The 21,489-nt window shown below is 41.8% G+C and overlaps 1 protein-coding gene and 1 non-coding gene across 2 annotated transcripts in view; one reads left to right on the plus strand and one right to left on the minus strand.

Annotated features, from left to right (window-relative positions):
• MARCH6 (membrane associated ring-CH-type finger 6) overlaps nucleotides 1–21,198 on the minus strand; it is an 80,516-nt gene extending 59,318 nt beyond the window's left edge. The window contains exon 1 of the mRNA XM_027520398.1: nucleotides 20,947–21,198. Within this exon, the coding sequence (XP_027376199.1) occupies nucleotides 20,947–20,965 (19 nt within the window). The 5' untranslated portion in view covers nucleotides 20,966–21,198. The remainder of the gene's footprint in view (nucleotides 1–20,946) is intronic.
• On the plus strand, nucleotides 3,756–3,827 carry TRNAC-ACA. Its single transcript has one exon. It is a non-coding gene; the product is annotated as a tRNA-Cys (tRNA).
• Nucleotides 21,199–21,489: the final 291 nt, after the last annotated feature.

Below are 21,489 nucleotides of genomic sequence, written 5' to 3' on the forward strand. Positions count from 1 at the left end.
TAGTAGAGGGACTTACCATGTGGTTTATTTAATATACACACACAAATATAAAAACTTTTGTTAGCAATTTTCCTATTTTAGTGATCATGTTTTTAAAAATGTGTCAGGGGATTTCCCTGGTAGTTCAGTGGTTATGATTTGGAGCTCCTAATGCAGGGGACATGGATTCAATCCCTGGTCAGGAAACTAGAATTTCATATGCCACACAGCAAGGCCAAAAACAAATGTGTTCAAACTTCATTGTCTATATCCTCATCAGGGAAAGAAAGCAGAATAAGATCTAAATAATCTGTCTCAACATTCCTAAAGGTCTATTTCTATGAGACCAACAATCCAATTCTAATTTAAAACCATGTAATCTAAATGACTCTAAAAAGAATTTGATCCAAGAAATAATATCACAAATCTCTTCTGTAGTACTGACACTTTGTCTTTTCCCACATGATAAAGTTGTGACTACATGAGTTTTGTTCAAGCATACTTTCTGTATGAATATTTCCCTAAATGGAAAAGCAAAGATTGTTCCTCTAAATCAACCAGAATGGTGATAAGCCTCAGCTATACAACACTTTATGGCAAACACTGACTGTTCAGTAGGCCCCGAGCCACACACCTGATTAGCTGTGGCTTATCCCCTTTATCAGACAGAATGTGGTCCACTGGAGAAGGGTATGGCAAACCACTTCAGTATTCTTGCCTTGAGAACCCCATGAACAGTAATGAAAAGGCAAAATGATAGGATACTGAAAGAGGAACTCCCCAGGTCAGTAGGGGCCCAATATGCTACTGGAGATCAGTGGAGAAATAACTCCAGGAAGAATGAAGGGATGGAGCCAAAGCAAGAAGAATACCTAGCTGTGGATGTGACTAGTGATAGAAGCAGGGTCTGATGCTGTAAAGAGCAATATTGCATAGGAACCTGGAATGTCAGGTCCATGAATCAAGGCAAATTGGAAGTGGTCAAACAAGAGATGGCAAGAGTGAATGTCGACATTCTAGGAATCAGCGAACTCAAATGGACTGGAATGGGTGAATTTAACTCAGATGACCATTATATCTACTACTGCAGGCAGGAATCCCTCAGAAGAAATGGAATAGCCATCATGGTCAACAGAAGAGTCCGAAATGCAGTACTTGGATGCAATCTCAAAAACAACAGAATGATCTCTGTTCGTTTCCAAGGCAAACCATTCAATATCACAGTAATCCAAGTCTATGCCCCAACCAGTAACGCTGAAGAAGCTGAAGTTGAATGGTTCTATGAAGACCTACAAGAACTTTTAGAACTAACACCCAAAAAAGATGTCCTTTTCATTATAGGGGACTGGAATGCAAAAGTAGGAAGTCAAGAAACATCTGGAGTAACAGGCAAATTTGGCCTTGGAATACGGAATGAAGCAGGGCAAAGACTAATAGAGTTTTGCCAAGAAAATGCACTGGTCATAGCAAACACCCTCTTCCAACAACACAAGAGAAGACTCTATACATGGACATCACCAGATGGTCAACACCGAAATCAGACTGATTATATTCTTTGCAGCCAAAGATGGAGAAGCTCTATACAGTAAACAAAAACAAGACCAGGAGCTGACTGTGGCTGACCATGAACTCCTTATTGCCAAATTCAGACTTAAATTGAAGAAAGTAGGGAAAACCACTAGACCATTCAGGTATGACCTAAATCAAATCCCTTATGATTATACAGTGGAAGTGAGAAATAGATTTAAGGGCCTAGATCTGATAGATAGAGTGCCTCATGAACTATGGAATGAGGTTCGTGACATTGTACAGGAGACAGGGATCAAGACCATCCCCATGAAAAAGAAATGCAAAAAAAGCAAAATGGCTGTCTGGGGAGGCTTTACAAATAGCTGTGAAAAGAAGAGAAGTGAAAAGCAAAGGAGAAAAGGAAAGATATAAACATCTGAATGCAGAGTTCCAAAGAATAGCAAGAAGAGATAAGAAAGCCTTCTTCAGCGATCAATGCAAAGAAATAGAGGAAAACAACAGAATGGGAAAGACTAGAGATCTCTTCAAGAAAATCAGAGATACCAAAGGAACATTTCATGCAAAGATGGGCTTGATAAAGGACAGAAATGGTATGGACTTAACAGAAGCAGAAGATATTAAGAAGAAATGGCAAGAATACACAGAAGAACTGTACAAAAAAGATCTTCATGACCCAGATAATCACGATGGTGTGATCACTGACCTAGAGCCAGACATCCTGGAATGTGAAGTCAAGTGGGCCTTAGAAAGCATCACTACGAACAAAGCTAGTGGAGGTGATGGAATTCCAGTTGAGCTATTCCAAATCCTCAGAGATGATGCTGTGAAAGTGCTGCACTCAATATGCCAGCAAATTTGGAAAACTCAGCAGTGGCCCCAGGACTGGAAAAGGTCAGTTTTCATTCCAATCCCAAAGAAAGGCAATGTCAAAGAATGCTCAAACTACCACACAATTTGCACTCATCTCACATGCTAGTAAAGTAATGCTTAAAATTCTCCAAGCCAGGCTTCAGCAATATGTGAACCGTGAACTTCCTGATGTTCAAGCTGGCTTTAGAAAAGGCAGAGGAACCAGAGACCAAATTGCCAACATCCGCTGGATCATGGAAAAAGCAAAAGAGTTCCAGAAAAACATCTATTTCTGCTTTATTGACTATGCCAAAGCCTTTGACTGTGTGGATCACAATAAACTGTGGAAAATTCTTCAAGAGATGGGAATACCAGACCACCTGACCTGCCTCTTGAGAAATCTGTATGCAGGTCAGGAAGCAACAGTTAGAACTGGACATGGAACAACAGACTGGTTCCAAATAGGAAAAGGAGTACGTCAAGGCTGTATACTGTCACCCTGCTTATTTAACTTATATGCAGAGTACATCATGAGAAACGCTGGACTGGAAGAAACACAAGCTGGAATCAAGATTGCCGGGAGAAATATCAATAACCTCAGATATGCAGATGACACCACCCTTATGGCAGAAAGTGAAGAGGAACTCAAAAGCCTCTTGATGAAGGTGAAAGTGGAGAGTGAAAAAGTTGGCTTAAAGCTCAACATTCAGAAAACCAAGATCATGGCATCCGGTCCCATCACTTCATGGGAAATAGATGGGGAAACAGTGGAAACAGTGTCAGACTTTATTTTTCTGGGCTCCAAAATCACTGCAGATGGTGACTGCAGCCATGAAATTAAAAGACGCTTGGTCCTGGGAAGGAAAGTTATGACCAACCTAGATAGCATATTCAAAAGCAGAGACATGACTTTGCCAACAAAGGTTCGTCTAGTCAAGGCTATGGTTTTTCCTGTGGTCATGTGTGGATGTGAGAGTTGGACTGTGAAGAAGGCTGAGCACCGAAGAATTGATGCTTTTGAACTGTGGTGTTGGAGAAGACTCTCGAGAGTCCCTTGGACTGCAAGGAGATCCAACCAGTCCATTCTGAAGATCAGCCCTGGGATTTCTTTGGAAGGAATGATGCTAAAGCTGAAACTCCAGTACTCTGGCCACCTCATGCGAAGAGTTGACTCATTGGAAAAGACTCTGATGCTGGGAGGGATTGGGGGCAAGAGAAGAAGGGGATTACAGAAGATGAGACGGCTAGATGGCATCACTGACTCGATGGACGTGAGTCTGAGTGAACTCCGGGAATTGGTGATGGACAGGGAGGCCTGGTGTGCTGCGATTCATGGGGTCGCAAAGAGTCGGACACGACTGAGCGACTGATCTGATCTGATCCCCTTTATCAGTACTTCCCTGGTGGCTCAGACGGTAAAGTGTCTGTCTACAATGCAGGAGACCCAGGTTCAATCCCTGGTTTGGGAAGATCCCTGGAGAAGGAAATGGCAATCCACTCCAGTACTATTGCCTAGAAAATCCCATGGACAGAGGAGCCTTGCAGGCTACAGTCCACGGGGTCGCAGAGTCAGATTTGACTGAGCGAACTGGAGGCCAAGAAAAGCTGCCTAAGAGCTAGGCTGCGCTTGGTCTATATCCTCAACTAAGTTTCCTTCGCTAGTCTGTGCACATGGAGTAGAAGGCATGGAAGCTTCTTCCCTGCCAATCCATATTTCAGCAGAAAAACCTGAAACAAAGCAAGGTCATGGCCAAACATTTATTCTGGAAAAATAGATAAGAGCTATTAACAGTTGCTACTTTGCAGGGATCACAGTTGGGGAAAGAAGTTCTTTCCTTAATTTACATGGGTATGCTGCCTATAGTACACCTCTACCTCAGTATCCGTGGATGGATTGCTTCCAGGAGCCCCCACATGCGGCAAAACTCCAGGGCACTCAAGTCCCAAAGTCAGCCCTCCACATCTGCAAGTTCTGTCTGCATCCATGGATTCAAGCAAAGGCGCGTGAAAATTTTGATCTGCAGTTGGTTGAATTTATAGACATGAAACCCACGAACAGGGATGAGGGGCAACACCATATAATTACTGGAAGAAATCTGCATAAAAGGGGACCCAAGTAGTTCAAGCCACTGTTGTTTCAGGATCAACTGCATATATTTGTGTATGTGTCCATATATAATGGACATGAATTCGAGCAAACTCCAGAAGACAGGGAAAGACAGGGAAGCCTGGAGTGCTGGAGTCCATGGGGTCACAGAGAGTTGGACACAACTTAGCAACTGAACAGCAACAACACAAAATGATGTTGAGTGATAAAGAACCCCAGACACAAAAAGTTACTTACTCTTTGTAATTCCAAATGTAAAAAAATACAAAAATGTGAAAAACACGTATCACTAGAAAATCAGGATAAAGTTTCCTCCTAGAGAAAGACAGCAGTAAAGACTAGAAAAGAATGGAAAGTTCTAGATCAAGATAAAATAGTCTTCTCCCTATTCCTCCTGCCAAGGACAGCTAAAAACACAGGATATTATATACGAAACACACATAAGAAGACTAAAGAGTGAAGCAAAGGCAGACCAGCAAAAGGAGCTGGGGCCCCAAGGAACAACAGACACAGCAGTGAGTAGTGAGTTCTCTGGGTTTGTGTTTTGCCTTAAGTAGCCTGGAGTAGTCAGTTCTTCGCATCAGGAAGCCAAAGTATTAAGAGTTTCAGCTTCAGCATCAGTCCTTCCAATGAATATTCAGGACTGATTTCCTTTAGGATGGACTGGTTGGATCTCATTAGAAAAGACCCTGATGCTGAGAAAGATTGAGGGCGGGAAAAGAAGGGGACGACAGAGGATGAGATGGTTGAATGGCATCACTGACTTGATGGACATGAGCTTGAATTAAGTTCTGGGAGTTGGTGATGGACAGGGAGACCAGACCTGGTGTCCTGCAGTCCATGGATCACAAAGAGTCAGACACAACTGAGTGACTGAAATGAACTGAGCCTGAACTAGAGATTAAGGTGGACAAGCTGGCAACCTAGAAACAATAACGAGAGCAGACCAAAAAAAGTCCCCACGAAAACCTGCTCCCTCTAGCCAAAGGACCAGTAAAGGGGCAACTCAGTAAGCCAGAAAACTTTATAGACAATAACTGCTGCTGTAATCCAGCCAAACAGTACAAGAAAAATTTCAACCCTACCACTGCCTCTGACACCAAGGACAAGTGGGGAGCAGACGGAGATCAGCTAACTCCAGTTCTAAACTAACCCAACGATATCAAGCAAGTTTATGAAGAAATGAGGATTAAAACAGAGCCCCAAATTCCAAAGGAGAACTTTTCAACTTTATCATGCATACCTCAGTTATATGATCAAGTTTTCTAGAATGTTTTATTTTTTCATCAGATCAAATCAGTCGCTCAGACGTGTCTGACTCTTTGTGATCCCATGAATCGCAGCACACCAGGCCTCCCTGTCCATCACCAACTCCCGAAGTCCACCCAGACTCACGTCCATCGAGTCAGTGATGCCATCCAGCCATCTCATCCTCTGTCGTCCCGTTCTCCTCCTGCCCCCAATCCCTCCCAGCATCAGAGTCTTTTCCAATGAGTCAACTCTTCGCATGAGGTGGCCAGAGTACTGGAGTTTCAGCTTTAGCATCATTCCCTCCAAAGAAATCCCAGGGCTGATCTCCTTCAGAATGGACTGGTTGGATCGCCTTGCAGTCCAAGGGACTCTCAAGAGTCTTCTCCAACACCACAGTTCAAAAGCATCAATTCTTCGGTGCTCAGCCTTCTTCACAGTCCAACTCTCACATCCACACATGACCACAGGAAAAACCATAGCCTTGACTAGACGAACCTTTGTTGGCAAAGTCATGTCTCTGCTTTTGAATATGCTATCTAGGTTGGTCATAACTTTCCTTCCCAGGACCAAGCGTCTTTTAATTTCATGGCTGCAGTCACCATCTGCAGTGATTTTGGAGCCCAGAAAAATAAAGTCTGACACTGTTTCCACTGTTTCCCCATCTATTTCCCATGAAGTGATGGGACCGGATGCCATGATCTTGGTTTTCTGAATGTTGAGCTTTAAGCCAACTTTTTCACTCTCCACTTTCACCTTCATCAAGAGGCTTTTGAGTTCCTCTTCACTTTCTGCCATAAGGGTGGTGTCATCTGCATATCTGAGGTTACTGATATTTCTCCCGGCAATCTTGATTCCAGCTTGTGTTTCTTCCAGTCCAGCGTTTCTCATGATGTACTCTGCATATAAGTTATATAAACAGGGTGACAGTATACAATCTTGACTAACTCCTTTTCCTATTTGGAACCAGTCTGTTGTTCCATGTCCAGTTCTAACTGTTGCTTCCTGACCTGCATACAGATTTCTCAAGAGGCAGGTCAGGTGGTCTGGTATTCCCATCTCTTTCAGAATTTTCCACAGTTTATTGTGATCCACACAGTCAAAGGCTTTGGCATAGTCAATAAAGCAGAAATAGATGTTTTTCTGGAACTCTCTTACTTTTTCCATGATCCAGCGGATGTTGGCAATTTGGTCTCTGGTTCCTCTGCCTTTTCTAAAGCCAGCTTGAACATCAGGAAGTTCACGGTTCACATATTGCTGAAGCCTGGCTTGGAGAATTTTAAGCATTACTTTACTAGCATGTGAGATGAGTGCAATTGTGTGGTAGTTTGAACATTCTTTGGCATTGCTTTTCTTTGGGATTGGAATGAAAACTGACCTTTTCCAGTCCTGTGGCCAAATTTTATTAACATTAAAATTTTCATAATTTAATGTTAATATCCTACATATCTCTGCTTTCTCCCCTCCAACTTTATTTTCTTGCATTTGAATGGTAGATTGCTCCGTCTAATAAAAACACACTGCATTACTAAATATAAGGACAAAAATAACTTGTACAATAGCTAATTAAGTAGTTTTATTACTAGTAAAGCTAGATTATTTCCACATTCTGCCATGTTCTTTTTCTCTGTCAATTATTCAAGTCCTTCGTCCAGCTTACTAATTGGTGTCTTAAGGATAGAAAATAATCCAAAAAGTTTCAGCAAAAGATTTGAACAGCTGCTTCTTATGCTAACCTAGAGAAGTTAGCATCATGAAAGCAATGCAAACATCATTAAGGAAATTCAAATTAAAATCACATTAAGTTGTTGGTAACTGTACAACAATGTGCCTATATTTAATGTCACTGAATTACACACTTAAAAATGGTTAGGATGGTAACTCTTGTTATGTATGTTTTTCCACATTTAAAAAATGTTTAAACCACAGTAAAGTACCACGGACTTCCCTGGTGGTTCAGCAGTAAAGAACCCGTCTGCCAATGCAGGACACACAGGTTTGATCCCTGGTCTGGAAGATCCCCTGGAGAAGGAATTGGCAACCGACTCCAGTATTCTTGCTTAGGAAATCCCATGGACAGAGGAGCCTGGCGGGGGCTATAGTCCAAGGGGTTGCAAAAGAGTCAGACATGACTAAGTGACTAAACAACAAGATACCACTATATACCTGTTAAAATGACAAAACCAAAAACATATATACTCTTATCATACACTCAGTAATCCTATTCCTAGGTATTTGACCTAGTAAAGTGAGAACTTATGTTCACACAGAAATCTATGTAAATTTCATGTGTAATTCTGCCAAACTTGAAACAAGCAACCCCAAAATTCCACAACTGGGGCATGGATAAACTGTAGCACATTCCTACAATAGAATACCACTCAGCAATTTAAAAAAAAGATAAGACTACTGATATATGCAACAATGTGAATAAATCTCAAATGCATTAAGTGGACAGAAATCAGACTCAAACAGCTACATACTGTTTAATTCCATTTATAACTTTCTGGAAAAGGCAAAACTATTGGGGTGGTGCACAAGTAATTGCGGTTTTTGCATTGTTGAAATTTGCTGTTTGATGCTGGAACACATTCTTAAATGTGGTTACATTATACATCATTCTAATGCACATTTCTTGGGTTTTTTTTTTTTTTGCTAATGACATTACTTGCTGTTTATTTTATATTTATTTTAGACTATAGAGATGATGTTAGACAAAAAGCAAATTCGAGCTATCTTCTTATTTGAGTACAAAATGGGTCATAAGGCAGAGGAGAGAACTCACAACATCAACAACGCATTTGGCTCAGGAACTGCTAATGAATGTACAGTGCAGTGGTGGTTCAAGAAGTTTTGCGAAAGAGATGACAGCCTTAAAGATGAGGAGTTTAGCGGCCAGCCACCGGAGGGTGACAACAACCGAGAGTCATCATTGAAAACGATCCTCTTACAACTACACAAGAAATTGCCCAAGAAATCAACGTCAACATTCTACACTCGTTTGGCATTTGAAGCAAACTGGAAAGGTGAAAAACGTTGCTGCCTCATAAGCTGAGCGAAAATCAAAAAATAATTATCATTTTGAAGAGTCATCTTCTCTTATCCTACACAACAACAAGGAATCATTCCTCGATCAGATTGTGATATGTGATGAAAGGTGGATTTTATATGACAACTGGCGATGACCAGCTCAGCGGCTGGTCCAAGAAGCTCCAAAGCACTTCCCAAAGCCAAACTTGCACCAAAAAAGAGTCATAGTCGCTGTTTGGTGGTCTGCTGCCCATATGATACCCTACAGCTTTCTGAATCTCGGCATAACCCTTACATCTGAGACATATGCTCAGCAAAGCAATGAGAAGCACCAAAAACGGCAAGGCCTGAAACCAATATTAGTCAACAGAAAGGGCCCAATTCTTTTCCATGACAATGCCCAACTGCATGTTGCACAACCAACACTTCAAAAGTTGAAGGAATTGAGCTATAAAATTTTGCCTCATCCACCATGTTTACCTGACCTCTGGCCAACCAACTACCACTTCTTCAAGCACCTCAACAACTTTTTGTAGGAAAAATGCTTCCACAACCAGCAGGAGAAAGAAAATGCTTTCCAAGAGTTTGTTGAATCACGAAGCATGGACTTTTATGCTACAAGAATAAACAAGCACCTCCCACTGGCAAAAAACATGTTGATTATAATGGTTCCTATTTTGATTAATAAAGATATGTTTGAGCCTAATTATAATGATTTGAAATTCAAGGTCTGAAACCACAATTACATTTGCACCAACCTAATATATAGACAGAAACAGATGAGTGGTTCCAGGGTCTGGAGGTAGAGTTGACCATAAAAAAGCATGGAGATATTTTGAGTAGTGAAAGAAGTATTCTATATCTTCTTGATTGTGGTGGCTACATGACTGCATGCATTTGTCAAAAACTCACAGACATTAAATAAGGTAAATTTTACTTTAATTATACTTGGGGGGGAAAAAAGATCAAAAGATTTTCTACGGTAGTGACTAAACAGATGTAGGAGTCAAGAACAGGTAATGAGAAACGAGAAACAGGAAACGAGAAAAGGTAATGACATGGAAAAAAATTGGTTCTCTCTCTAAAATGTGGTCTAATGAAGTTGTAGAGTGAAACGTATGGCAGTGAGCACATTTACTCCATCCAACCATGTTGCAAGGGACTGTGGGAATCATCAGTGCTGGTCATCAAATGTTTCCGGCATTCTACTTCCTGGGTCTGTGGTGGGACTGCACTTCCCTGTCACCTCTGAAACCCTACATGGACATGTGACCTGCTATGGGCAATGCAATATGAGGTCTAGTGATGGGCATCACTTCTAGACAGAAGGCTTTGGGCACCGATGAACACACTCCATCACACTCCATGCTCCTGCCTCATGGACTGTGGAATCAAAAACACGGTCTCCCATCTAGATCTCCAGGTGATCCAACTTAGGACCATTTTGAGATGTGATGTCAGTGAGAAACGTCAACCTTTTGTTGGTTTAAGCTGCTCAGGTTTGGGGGTAGTTTGTGACTAAGACATAAATTAACCTTTCCTTTTTTATAAAGGATCTTAGCAGATTCACAAAACTAAAACAAGCATAACTACCACCAACAGAGAAATTCAAAGAAAACTCTTTCCACCATCTTTCCATGCTCTCAAGAGCATTAACAATGCTGAAAAGAAAGACCAAAACTAGGTCCTTATCAGGCTATGCTCCCAAGTCATCATCTGGTTTCTGACTGTGATGATGAAGCATGCTTACACTGGTGAATTTCCAATCACTGATGATCACAGGGCTGGGAAAATTACAGTGAATCTCACAGGCAAGTTAACAAGTGTGGAGTGACCAGCCCTAGATTTGGAAGTGCAATCTGAAAACCTAGAAAATGGCAAAATAACCTACTTCCATTCTGTTAGCTTGGTTTCATTGTCCTGACCACCTCAAGTGGCATGAGGACCATGAAGAAACAAGACAAAAACACACAGGAGAGAAATCCTGGAATTTCTTTCCTAAAGGAGTTTAACACGTGCAAATAAAATGCCTCAAAGGGGAAAGGGGGGGCGGGGAGGGAGTCAATGAATAATCTATTTTGTTTAGTAGGATCAATTCCACCACCTGAAACTTCAACAGAATAACAAGGCCAACGGTACAAAAGGAGAGCTAAGTGTACAAAAGATGCAGCCTGAGGCCCTTCACTAAAAATGAAAAGTGGTGGAGTAAGGCTCCATCAAATTTACATGCAGTAAAATTACAAATCTTGTTCAGGCCAAAGTAAAATCAATGCACTTTGCTGGTTATGAACACAAACCTACTTAGAAATCAAAGCTCTGCAAACCTACCTAGGAAAAAAAAAGCTCTTAGTGGTTTTCAAGGGCAAACTTCTGTTAAATCCTGTAGCAACTTTTGTTGCTTAGTTTGTTTGCTTATTTGAATATTTAGTATCTTCACAAAATGAAATCAACCCTGAATATTCATTAGGAGGACTGATGCTGAAGCTCCAATACTTTGCCCACCTGATGCGAAGAGTCGACTCACTGGAAAAGACCCTGATGCTAGCAAAGATTTATGGCAGGAGGAGAAGGGGACAACAGAGGACAAGATGGTTGGATGGCATAATCAACTCAATGGACATGAGTTTGAGCAAACTCTGGGAGACGGTGAAGGACAGGGAAGACTGGTGTGCTGCAGTCCATGAGGTCGCAAAGAGTCAGACACAACTGAGCGACTGAACAAGTATCTTCACAAAGCATACCTTTTGAAAGTTTCTAGCCCAGTACCTAGCTCAATTAAGGTACTCTGAATGAAACCTTCAAATCCTGAGTGACTGAGCAAGGAGACAGCCTAGGAGATGAAAGGGAGAGGGAAAGCCCAATAGTGTGAGGTTACCAAGTCAGCACCCATTTAGGGCTAGCCCATCCCTTGTCTTTTTTAGCCAACAATCCAGTTCACCACATACATTCTAAGCATCTATTCTAAGGAAAAATACAGACCAACTCATAGCTTTGGGTACATCCTAACTCTTAAACCACTGTACCCCGAAAGCTCTTTAAGACTTCAAAAAGTTTCCACTTTCCTTCTGGTGATAAATGAGTGATAATTTTAATAAGCAATGGTTTAATATACTTTATTTTTTAGAACAGATTACATTTACAGAAAATGTGGGAAGACAGTACAATGTTTTCACATACCCAGTACCCCTATTACTAACATCCTTAGTACCCCTATTACTAACACCCTACATTAGGATGTTACACTTCTATTACATTAAGGTGTTACTTTTATGACACTTAGTGAACCCATACTGACACACTATCATCAACTAAAGTCAACAATCTATTCAGATTTCCTTGATCTTTACCTAAAGTGATTTTTCTGTTCCAGAATCCACATTACATTTAGTTGTCATGTCTCCTTAGGCTCCTCTTAGCTCTGGCAGTTTCTCAGACTTTGCTTGTCTTTGACAACTTTTATCATTTCAAGGAGTAGTACAAGATGCCCTTCTATCAGAATTTGTTTACGGTTTTTGCTCATGATTAGAGTGGAGCTATATTTTGGGAAGGAAAATCTCACAGGCAGAGTGCCATTTCATCACATAATATAGAGGATACATATTAACAACATGATTTGTATGACTGCTAAAGTTGACGCTGATTCACTTGGTTGCAGTAACAAGGGATTTTCAGTATCTGATTATCGACAAAAATCTTATAATTAGCAGCTATGATTACAGTAAACAATTATTGAAAAGTATTACTCAGGACTTCCCTAGCAGTCAAGTGATTAAGATTCCACGCTTCCAATATGCAGGGGGTGTGGGTTCCATCCCTGGTTGGGGAAATCCTACATGTCTCTTGGCAGGGCCACAATACTCAAAATATTACAGCCAAGATCAGGAGTGTGGCTACATAAACTGTGGTACATTCAGTACTTGGAATGTCTATAGTCCCTTAAAAACAGCAAATTTAACAACTATTTGACAATATAGAAAAAATGCATAATATTAAATAAGCAAAGCAGAGATTTAAAAAATGAATACACACTGTTCTTCCAACTAGGTAAGAAACCTAAACAGCCTAAAAGAGAAAAGACACACAAATGACAGCCACTAAAGTGGGTTAGATGAGAATATGGGTGATTTTCTTCTCCTTCCCTAGTTTCTACTGTTTCATTGCTACTTTTACAACTATAAGAAAAAAAGTTGAACTAAAATTTTGTGGAAAACACTTCCTTTTTGACTGCGGAAGTATATATACATATACATACTTTTTAAATGTGGATTTGGTAATTAGGCCTTGAAAATTTTAAATTCCAATTTAAACTGGATTTAAAATTCCAATCCATATATCCCAAAGCTTAGTTATTTCTTATCCTTTCAGATTACAGGTCATTACAAAATTAACATTCACCTGCACTACTGCTCCTAGAAGCCCCAAAACTAGTTTCCAGCCTGAAAACTACTACTAGACTTGAGTTACCTTCTGTCGGTGAGACGCTCTTCTGTGGGACCAGAGACGGAGGGAAGGGGCACCGCCATTTTCTACTTCTGGCTTTGCCCAGCAGTGGGCAAATTCAAGTTCAGCAGTAGAGGCAGTAACTCCCAAGTGTCAGCAGGAGTGTGCCAAGTATCAGTCTGATTCCTCTCAGCTCCAAACGTACCCTTCAGTACTACTTGTTCAGTAATAAGAGATGGACTCTTTTAAAAAAACAGTTCTCAGAAAAGGATTTGTCAGTAGAGGGTGCTGGAGGGACAACACAGGAGGCCTGGAGCATGCCTGCTCCTGCTGCACTCTCAGTGGGTTTGCCAGCTTCTCACAGCCCCACTGATAAGACCTCAACACACTTCAGGCCTTGCACCCACAGCGGTACCCTAACTCTCTGTGCATGTCTAGCCATCCACCAACCTTGGGTTTCCTGCATACGCCCTGGGGCAGGGGGGGGCGAGGTGGGGTGGGGGGAGGTGGTGTTACCTGCTCACCCAGAAACTGTGGGCTAGCTCTGGCTTGGACAACTCCGTACTTCTCCAATGCAGTCTGAACCACAGCTGTGAGGAAGAGTCCCACCCCTCCCAAGTCTTCCTACCTGCACTTTGCCTCAGGCCCAGCCACACCCTTTACAGCAGTCCTGGCATCTTTATAATTATTCTCTTACCACAGCTTAATAATTCTTTCAACTTCCTCTAATTAAGTTACTGTGTTTTCAGTCTCCTCACTGAATACAAAATAAAAAGAAAAAAGAAGATTTAAAGAACCAAGTGAAAAGTTTAAGAACTGAAAAATACAGGGAGTCTAGGCTCATTCTTGGGCTCAGGCTCAACAGCAATGATTGTCTCAAGAAAAAGCACTTGGATTATTCTTTGGTATGACCAGTTGGAACTGCTTTTACGCCACTGAAACACCATTTTTACTATGGAAGGAAAAAAAAAGCCTGACAGACAACAGTTACTCAGGCAGGTATGTGGCAAGTACTGTCACAAAAGAATGAAGTGAGTCTAAGAACCAAAGAAACCAACTGACAATATTTGCTGCCAATGACAAAACTTTCAAGCAAAGATTAGGATTTTAGAAAACCTGTTTCCACCACAATAAGCATGACAGTTTCCCAAATATCTAAAGCCCTTCTGAGATAAGTGGTGTCCTTAATCAATGTGACTTTTATATTATACAGGAAACATGTCAACATTTGGAAGATTTGCATAACCTGATCCAATAGCTACCAAATGATCAATACATGATGATACAAAGTCATGCGTAAGTAAAAGACAATGGATTTTTTAAAACAGCTTTACTGAGGGATAACTGACATACAATCAGATGCACTTAGAGGATACCACTTGATATGCTTGACACTGGTAAAACTGTCACCACATTCGAGATAATGACAGATCCATCACCACCAGAATTAACTCAGGCCCCTTTGTAATCCTCCTTCATCTCTCATCCTTCTCTCACCCATCTCATTCCCTCTGAACTGACTGTTCTCCACAGCACATATAACCATCTTGTCTTGTCGTATAATTTATTACGTTTATTTTCTGTTCTCCCTTCCTCCTTTACCAAGCCGAAGACAAGATCGCAGGCTCTATGAAAAAAGGGATTTTGTCTATTTTGCTACCCACCTACCCCAGGTGCATAAAATAGTGCCTGGCTCGTAACAGCTGCTCAGTAAGCACTTGTCAAATAACTGCATGTATGCCTGGCCATGGGCATGCCAAAGCAGTGACAGCTGATTCGTGGCAAAAACAATGAAGCAGACATTACTGGAAACAGATAAAAGACCATGTGGTTCCAGAAAGACAGTAACTAGCTGTCTGCTTCTGACAACTTCCTATCCTTTGAACTCATTGCTTCCAAATCTAAGTCATCTCAAGGTTTTGCCATACTACAGAACACGATCAATATGACACACTTGAGCTTCATCCCTTCCCAATGAATACAATTCACAAAGCATTAAGAACAATTGCTTTGGCAGTCCATGAAAAACTGCTGATAAGATTTTATATTATGTTTTGCTAGTTTGAGCAGTAATTTAGGAAAATGAAAAAGAAAAACGTCAGCTCTATGTATCACTGGGCTGAAATAAGAGCACTCTACTATGCCAAAATGTTTAATATCTTAATGAGAGTTTCATACATCAATACTTGCTTGCAACATCAATTCCAATATTGCAGTGCTTTTACTTTTTAAAAGTACATACCCTTTGGCAAAGGACAGCATTTTTTCTTTGAAACTGATAACCTCAGTGTGTTGCAGAATCAGACTCCTGACAAAATGAGAAAGATATAAGATCTTCTCAAGCTCTGACATTTACAGATTTAATGAGAGAGCAGTTTACCTACCTAACAGAATGTCTTTCAAAAGTGGAATCAATTCTCAAACCCTGCCCCTGCTTTACCAACTAGGTTTACATAATATTCTAAATGCTATACTGTCATTTCAACAACTTTTATAACATCTTCACTAGGAGTGTATTTTGTCTCAAGAAACTACTTTCTTTGCTCACCCCTTTGCAACTCATTTGTTAATATTTTACCATGAAATTACAAAATTCAGTCTCATCTTCAGGCTCCTCTTCTAAATCTAGGCTTTTTGCTATTTACACCACATCTGCAATTACTTTCTCCACTGAAGTCTCGAACCCCTCAAAATCAACAAGGGTTGGAACCAAACTCTTCTAAATTCCTGTTGACATTGATGTTTTTACCTCTTCCTGTGAATCATAAATGTTCTCTTTTAAAATTTTTTATTTATTCTTTTAATTGAATGATGATTGATTTACAATGTTGTTCTAGTATCACAAATGTTCTTAATGGCATCTACAATGGTAAACCCTTTCCATAATGTCGTCAATTTACTTTGTCCAGATCCATCAAAGGAATCATTATCTCCATGTCAGCTTGCTGAAGCCACAGAGGATGAGATGATTAGATAACATCACCAACTCAATGGACATGAATGAGGGCAAACTCCAGGAGACAGTGAAGGACAGGGGAGTCTGGCATGCTGCAGTCCACGGAGTTGCAAAGAGTAAGACATGCCTTTACAACTGAACAACAACAAATGGCAGCTATAAGCTTAAGAAATTTCTTCTTAAATAATAAGACTTTGATTTTCCAAGTCAAAATTATTAGTACTTTTTGATCCACTGGCTACAGAATGGATTCTGTTTGTCAGCAGGTATGAAAACAACATTCATCTCACTGCACATCTCCATCAGAACTCTTTGGTGATCAGGTACACTGTCAATGAGCAGTAACATTTTTAAAGGAATCTTTTTTTTTTTCTGAGCAGTAGGTCTCAGCAGTGGGTTTAAAATATTCTGAAAACCATGTCGTAAACAGATGTGCTGTCATCTAGGCCTTGTTGTTCCATTTACAGAGCACAGGCAGAGTAGAATTAGCATAATTCTTAAGAGCCCTAGGATTTTCAGAATAGTAAATGAGCAACAGCTTCAACTTAAAATGACATTAGCCCCTAACACAAGTCAGCCTGTCCTTTGAAGCTTTTAAGTCAAGCACTGACTTCTCCTCTCCAGCTATTAAAATCCTAGTTGGCATTTTCTGCCAATATAAGGCTGTTCCGTGGATACTGAAAATCTGCTCTTCAGTGTGACCCACCTTCAAGAATTATCTCAGCTAGATCTTCTAGACATCTGGCTATTTCACTTTGCACTTCACCGTTAAACAGACAACTTCTTTCCTTAAAACTCATGAACCAAGCTCTGCTAGCTTTAAATGTTTCCTCTGCAGCTTCCTCCATTCTCTCAGCCTTCACAGAACTGAAAAGAGTGAGAGCCTTGCTCTGGGTAGGCTTTGGCTTCAGGGAGTGTGGGCCTGGCCTGATCTCTCCAGTCCACTAAGACTCTATTAGCAATACAGCTGCTTCTCTTTCTTATCATCTGTATGTTCACTGCAGCAGCACTTATTTCTTCAACAACTTTATCTTTGTATTCACACCTTGGCTAGCTGAAGCAAGAGGCCTAGTTTTTGGCCTATCTTGGATTTCAACATACTTTCCACACTAAGCTTAATCATTTCTAACTTGTGATTTAAAGTGAGAGACAGGCAACTATTCTTTCACTTGAACACTTAAAAGAGATCATTATGGGGTTATTAAACGGCCTAATTTCAATATTATAGTGTCTTAGGGAATAGCGAGGCCCTGAGGAGAAAAAAAAAGAAATGGCAACAGCAGTGAGTGGGGCAGTCAGAAAACACACATTGATCAGTTAAGTTTGCTCTCTCTGTGGGCACAGTTCATGGTGCCCCAAAACAACTGTAATAGTAGTAAATCACAGATCACTATAACAAATACAGTAATAATGAGAAAATTTGAAATACGGAAAGAATTACTAAGATGTGACACAGAGACATGCAAGTGAGCAAATGTTTTTAGAAAAACAGCACCTACAGACTTGGTGCAGGGTTGCCACAAACCCTCAATTTGTTGGGAAAAAAAAAAATCATTATCTACAGAGCTCAATAAAGTGAAACACAATAAAATCAAGGCATGCCTGTATTATGAGAATGATGATATACCTGTTGGTTTTGCAAAAATAAGATTGAATAGACTGAACACTTTAATACAGAACAAACAATACAAAGGGTCAAAATCTGGCAAACAATCACTTTTCTAACAATTCAGGGTTTTTACTACAAATATGAAACATTCTGGGCATATAACATCATATATGGTACCATTAAGGGAAAGCAACATGCATTTTTAAAAGAGATGGAAGAGTTAACACTATTTGCTGGTTGGTATTTCAGTAACAATCTATTCATATTAACATAATAAAAAAACAGGTAAGTAAACAATGTCTTCGGTGTTATTAACAATGAGTGATAAAATTTAAAGATTTTTAAAATTTTTATGTTCTTTATGTTTAGCCATATTTTCCAAGTCTCCTACAAAAAGAAAGTTTCTTTTATAATCACATAAAAATCCAACTGCATTTTTTTAAAGAAATAACCTGTAGTAACTCATTTAGCAAACAGATGTTGCTTCCAAGCTTTTTGGTATCGTCACTATATCATTTTATCATGAAATCTTCTGTAATCCTCCTGCTCTTTCCAGCCTTTTTTCAAGTTAAGTTTACATTAATTTGAAAATTTCAGAAGACTTCTAATTTGGAATTTTGCAAAATTAGGCATGAGAAGTATTAAAAGTCACTTTCATTTCATAGCTAACAGTGTCATAAAACAAATTCAAAGTTACACTTTGCCAATCATATAAATGATTCATCTTATAAACAGAGTAACAAAAATTCAGTTATCTCAACATTGGATACAAGGTGAAAGTGAAAGTTGCTCAGCTGTGTCCAACTCTTTGTGACTCTATGGACTACAGTCCACCAGGCTCCTCTGTCCATGGAATTCTCCAGGTAAGAATACTGGAGTGGTTAGCAATTTCCTTCTCCAAGGCATCTTGCCCACCCAGGGTGTCCTGCACCACCAAACCCAGGTGTCCTGCACTGCAGGAAGATTTTTTTACCATCTGAGCCACCAAGAAGACACAGAGTATCCACTTATAAATACCTAATTTAAACATGAGGTCTGAAATATCTAACGTAATCACAAAGTCCGACAGGACTGAGTTTGAATCTTGCCTCTGACATCGGTCACCTGTTATGACCCTGGCAAAGTTACTTAATCATATTAACCCTCAGTCTCCTCATCTGTGAAAAGAGAATGCTACCTACCGATAACTGTTTGTATGTAAAATGTGAGTTGTGTGTAAAATGTTTAGTGAAGGACATGCCCATACATCAAGCCCTCAATAAATGTTAGTTATTTCAATAGAGAACAGTATTCGAGTTAGTACATAAACATCATTTATACCTCATCCTGATTATAATTTTACACAGAAAAGAAAAAAAAAAAAAAGTGCACTAAGAAGCACACTGAAAATATGTCTTCCACGATTCCACATAGACTGAGATTCTGCAATTCCTGAATCACCACTATTGTACGGTAAGTGTATGCAGGTACTAAATGCATAAGCCCGAAGAATGAGAACTTAATAAAACATGCCGGTATATATCAAGTGATAAATCAATAAACACATGTATTACTAGGTTGAGTCACTAAAATTTGAACCCAAAAGGATGTATGGATGTAGACAGAAATTTACACACTAGGACCACCTGTCCAAAAAAAGTCATTCTTAATCTCAGCAGTTTCACTTGACTGTTTCCAAAGGAGTCTCCTGTGGCAATGATCTTTCCTTCACTCACAGTACATAATAGAAACAGCCGAAACACAATGAAAGGAAAATTATTTGTAATTAGGATACCTAGGTTTAAATCTTTCTTATTAGGGTGTGAAACCTGGACAAACTTTAACTAAAATAACTACCAATAACTTCCACATCTATAAAAGATAATACCTACCTACTCCACAGGGCTTTTAGTAAGATCAAATGTGAAGGCATGTAACTATGCTTTCTAAACTGTCAAGTATAACATGAAAATATCATTACAGCTGAGGTTCTTAATAAAAGACTTCTTTAAAAAATGATACATTGATCCCCTCCACTCATTACATATATGGACAATATCATATTTTCTACCACTAATTATTGCATACCACGACAGTCCTCAACGATCTTCATCTAAAATCACCAAGAGTCACAATCTGAAAGGCTCAAAGACGCTTATCACATCCCCACATAAGATACCTCAAGCATAAATGTATCTTCACTGATAATCAAAACAAGAAACAAATTAGTAAGTTCATCTATACACTCACTCAATATTCGATAGACTCTAGGAAGATAAAATTGCTTAAAAACAACCTAACTACTTTCACTGAATAAAGCAAATGCATGTCAATAGCCACAGATGTTCAGTTGTGTCTTCTCTTCTGTATTCTGCTTACGAGTCAGCTGGTGTCAAAGCACACGCACCCACCAGGCAAACACACACATACACACACACACACACACACACACACACACAAACTCGCTTATCGGTGTCAGGGGCTGAGCACAAAATAAACTGCACCCAAACAAAAGGAGTCTCTTCAGAGCCTTCCTGCTTCGAATAACCTCGCTGGGCCCGCTCCTTCCTCGTCTGTAAACAAATTACCGGTGGGGGGCACGCAAGCAAGAAGGCGAGGGCTTCAGATAGGGGTCACTCGGCCGTCACCTGGCGAGGTGTTTTTCGCGAAGTTTCAGAGTCAACAAAGAAGTTTCGTCGCGAAGGGGTCGGGCCGCTGGAACGGCCGGGCGAAGCAACGTTAAAAGACGGACAAAACCGAGTGTGGCGGGGTAGGGGGGAGAAGGACGTAGAAAACGCCCCCTCAGACTTCGACCCGCGACGACGGCGCCGTCGCCCCCTGGGGCCGACGGGACGGAGTGGGGGGGTGGGTCGGGGAGCCACGCCGGCCACCGCAGCCCGACGCCCCCGGCCCACGACCCGCGCGGACGCGCGGGGAACGGCTGGAGGCGCCGACGGGTCCCCCTCAGGCTCCCCGCCGCCCCTCGCGCCCCGCTCCTCCGCGGAGCAAACGGCCCGGGTGCCGGCCCCGCCACGGTCCCGCCCGCTCGCGACGCTGTCATCGCGAGCCCCTGACCCGAGCGGAGGCGCCCCCCGCCCACTCCGCCACCTCACGCGCCGCCCGGGCCCCGCCGCCCTCCTCGAGCGCCGCACGGAACCGGCACGGGCCCGACCCGACCGCGGGAGCCGCAAGCACAGGGCGCGGGCGCTGCCGTCTTACCTTCCTCCGCGGTGTCCATCTTGTCTGGGGGGGCGGCGGTGACGCAGCCGCGAGGCTCCAGCGGCCGCGGCCGGAGCCTTCCGGCCGGGGCGGGGAAGGGGGAGGGAAGGGGAGGAAGGAGGAGGGAGCGGAGCCGGGCCCGGGCAGGTGCGTGTGCTCAGGTGCGAGAGAGGAAGAGAGAGAGGGGGGAGAGGGAGAGGGAGAGAGGCTGACAGAAAGCGGGCGAGAGAGGGGAGGGGGAGGGGCGGGGAGAGCGGAGGGGCGAGGCCTGGGCGGGGCGTGCAGGCGGAAGGGGCGGGGCGACTCCGCGACGTGTGTTGTCACTTCCGGCAGCGCCGCTGTGCGCATGCTCAGTGGGCGGTGGCCGCGGGGGCGTTGCGGGACATTCCCTCCCCACCCCCCGACTCCCTCCACAGGCCGCGGGGTGGCCACTGTCGTGGGCCGCGGGCCACTTGGGCTTTGTCCAGAGGGCTGCGCGGCCGGCGAGGCTGAAACCTTAGAAGGAACTGAACTCTAATGACACCGAGGTGGGGGCGGGGAGGC

This window comes from Bos indicus x Bos taurus, chromosome 20, assembly GCF_003369695.1.
Source record: "Bos indicus x Bos taurus breed Angus x Brahman F1 hybrid chromosome 20, Bos_hybrid_MaternalHap_v2.0, whole genome shotgun sequence".
NCBI lineage: Eukaryota > Metazoa > Chordata > Mammalia > Artiodactyla > Bovidae > Bos > Bos indicus x Bos taurus.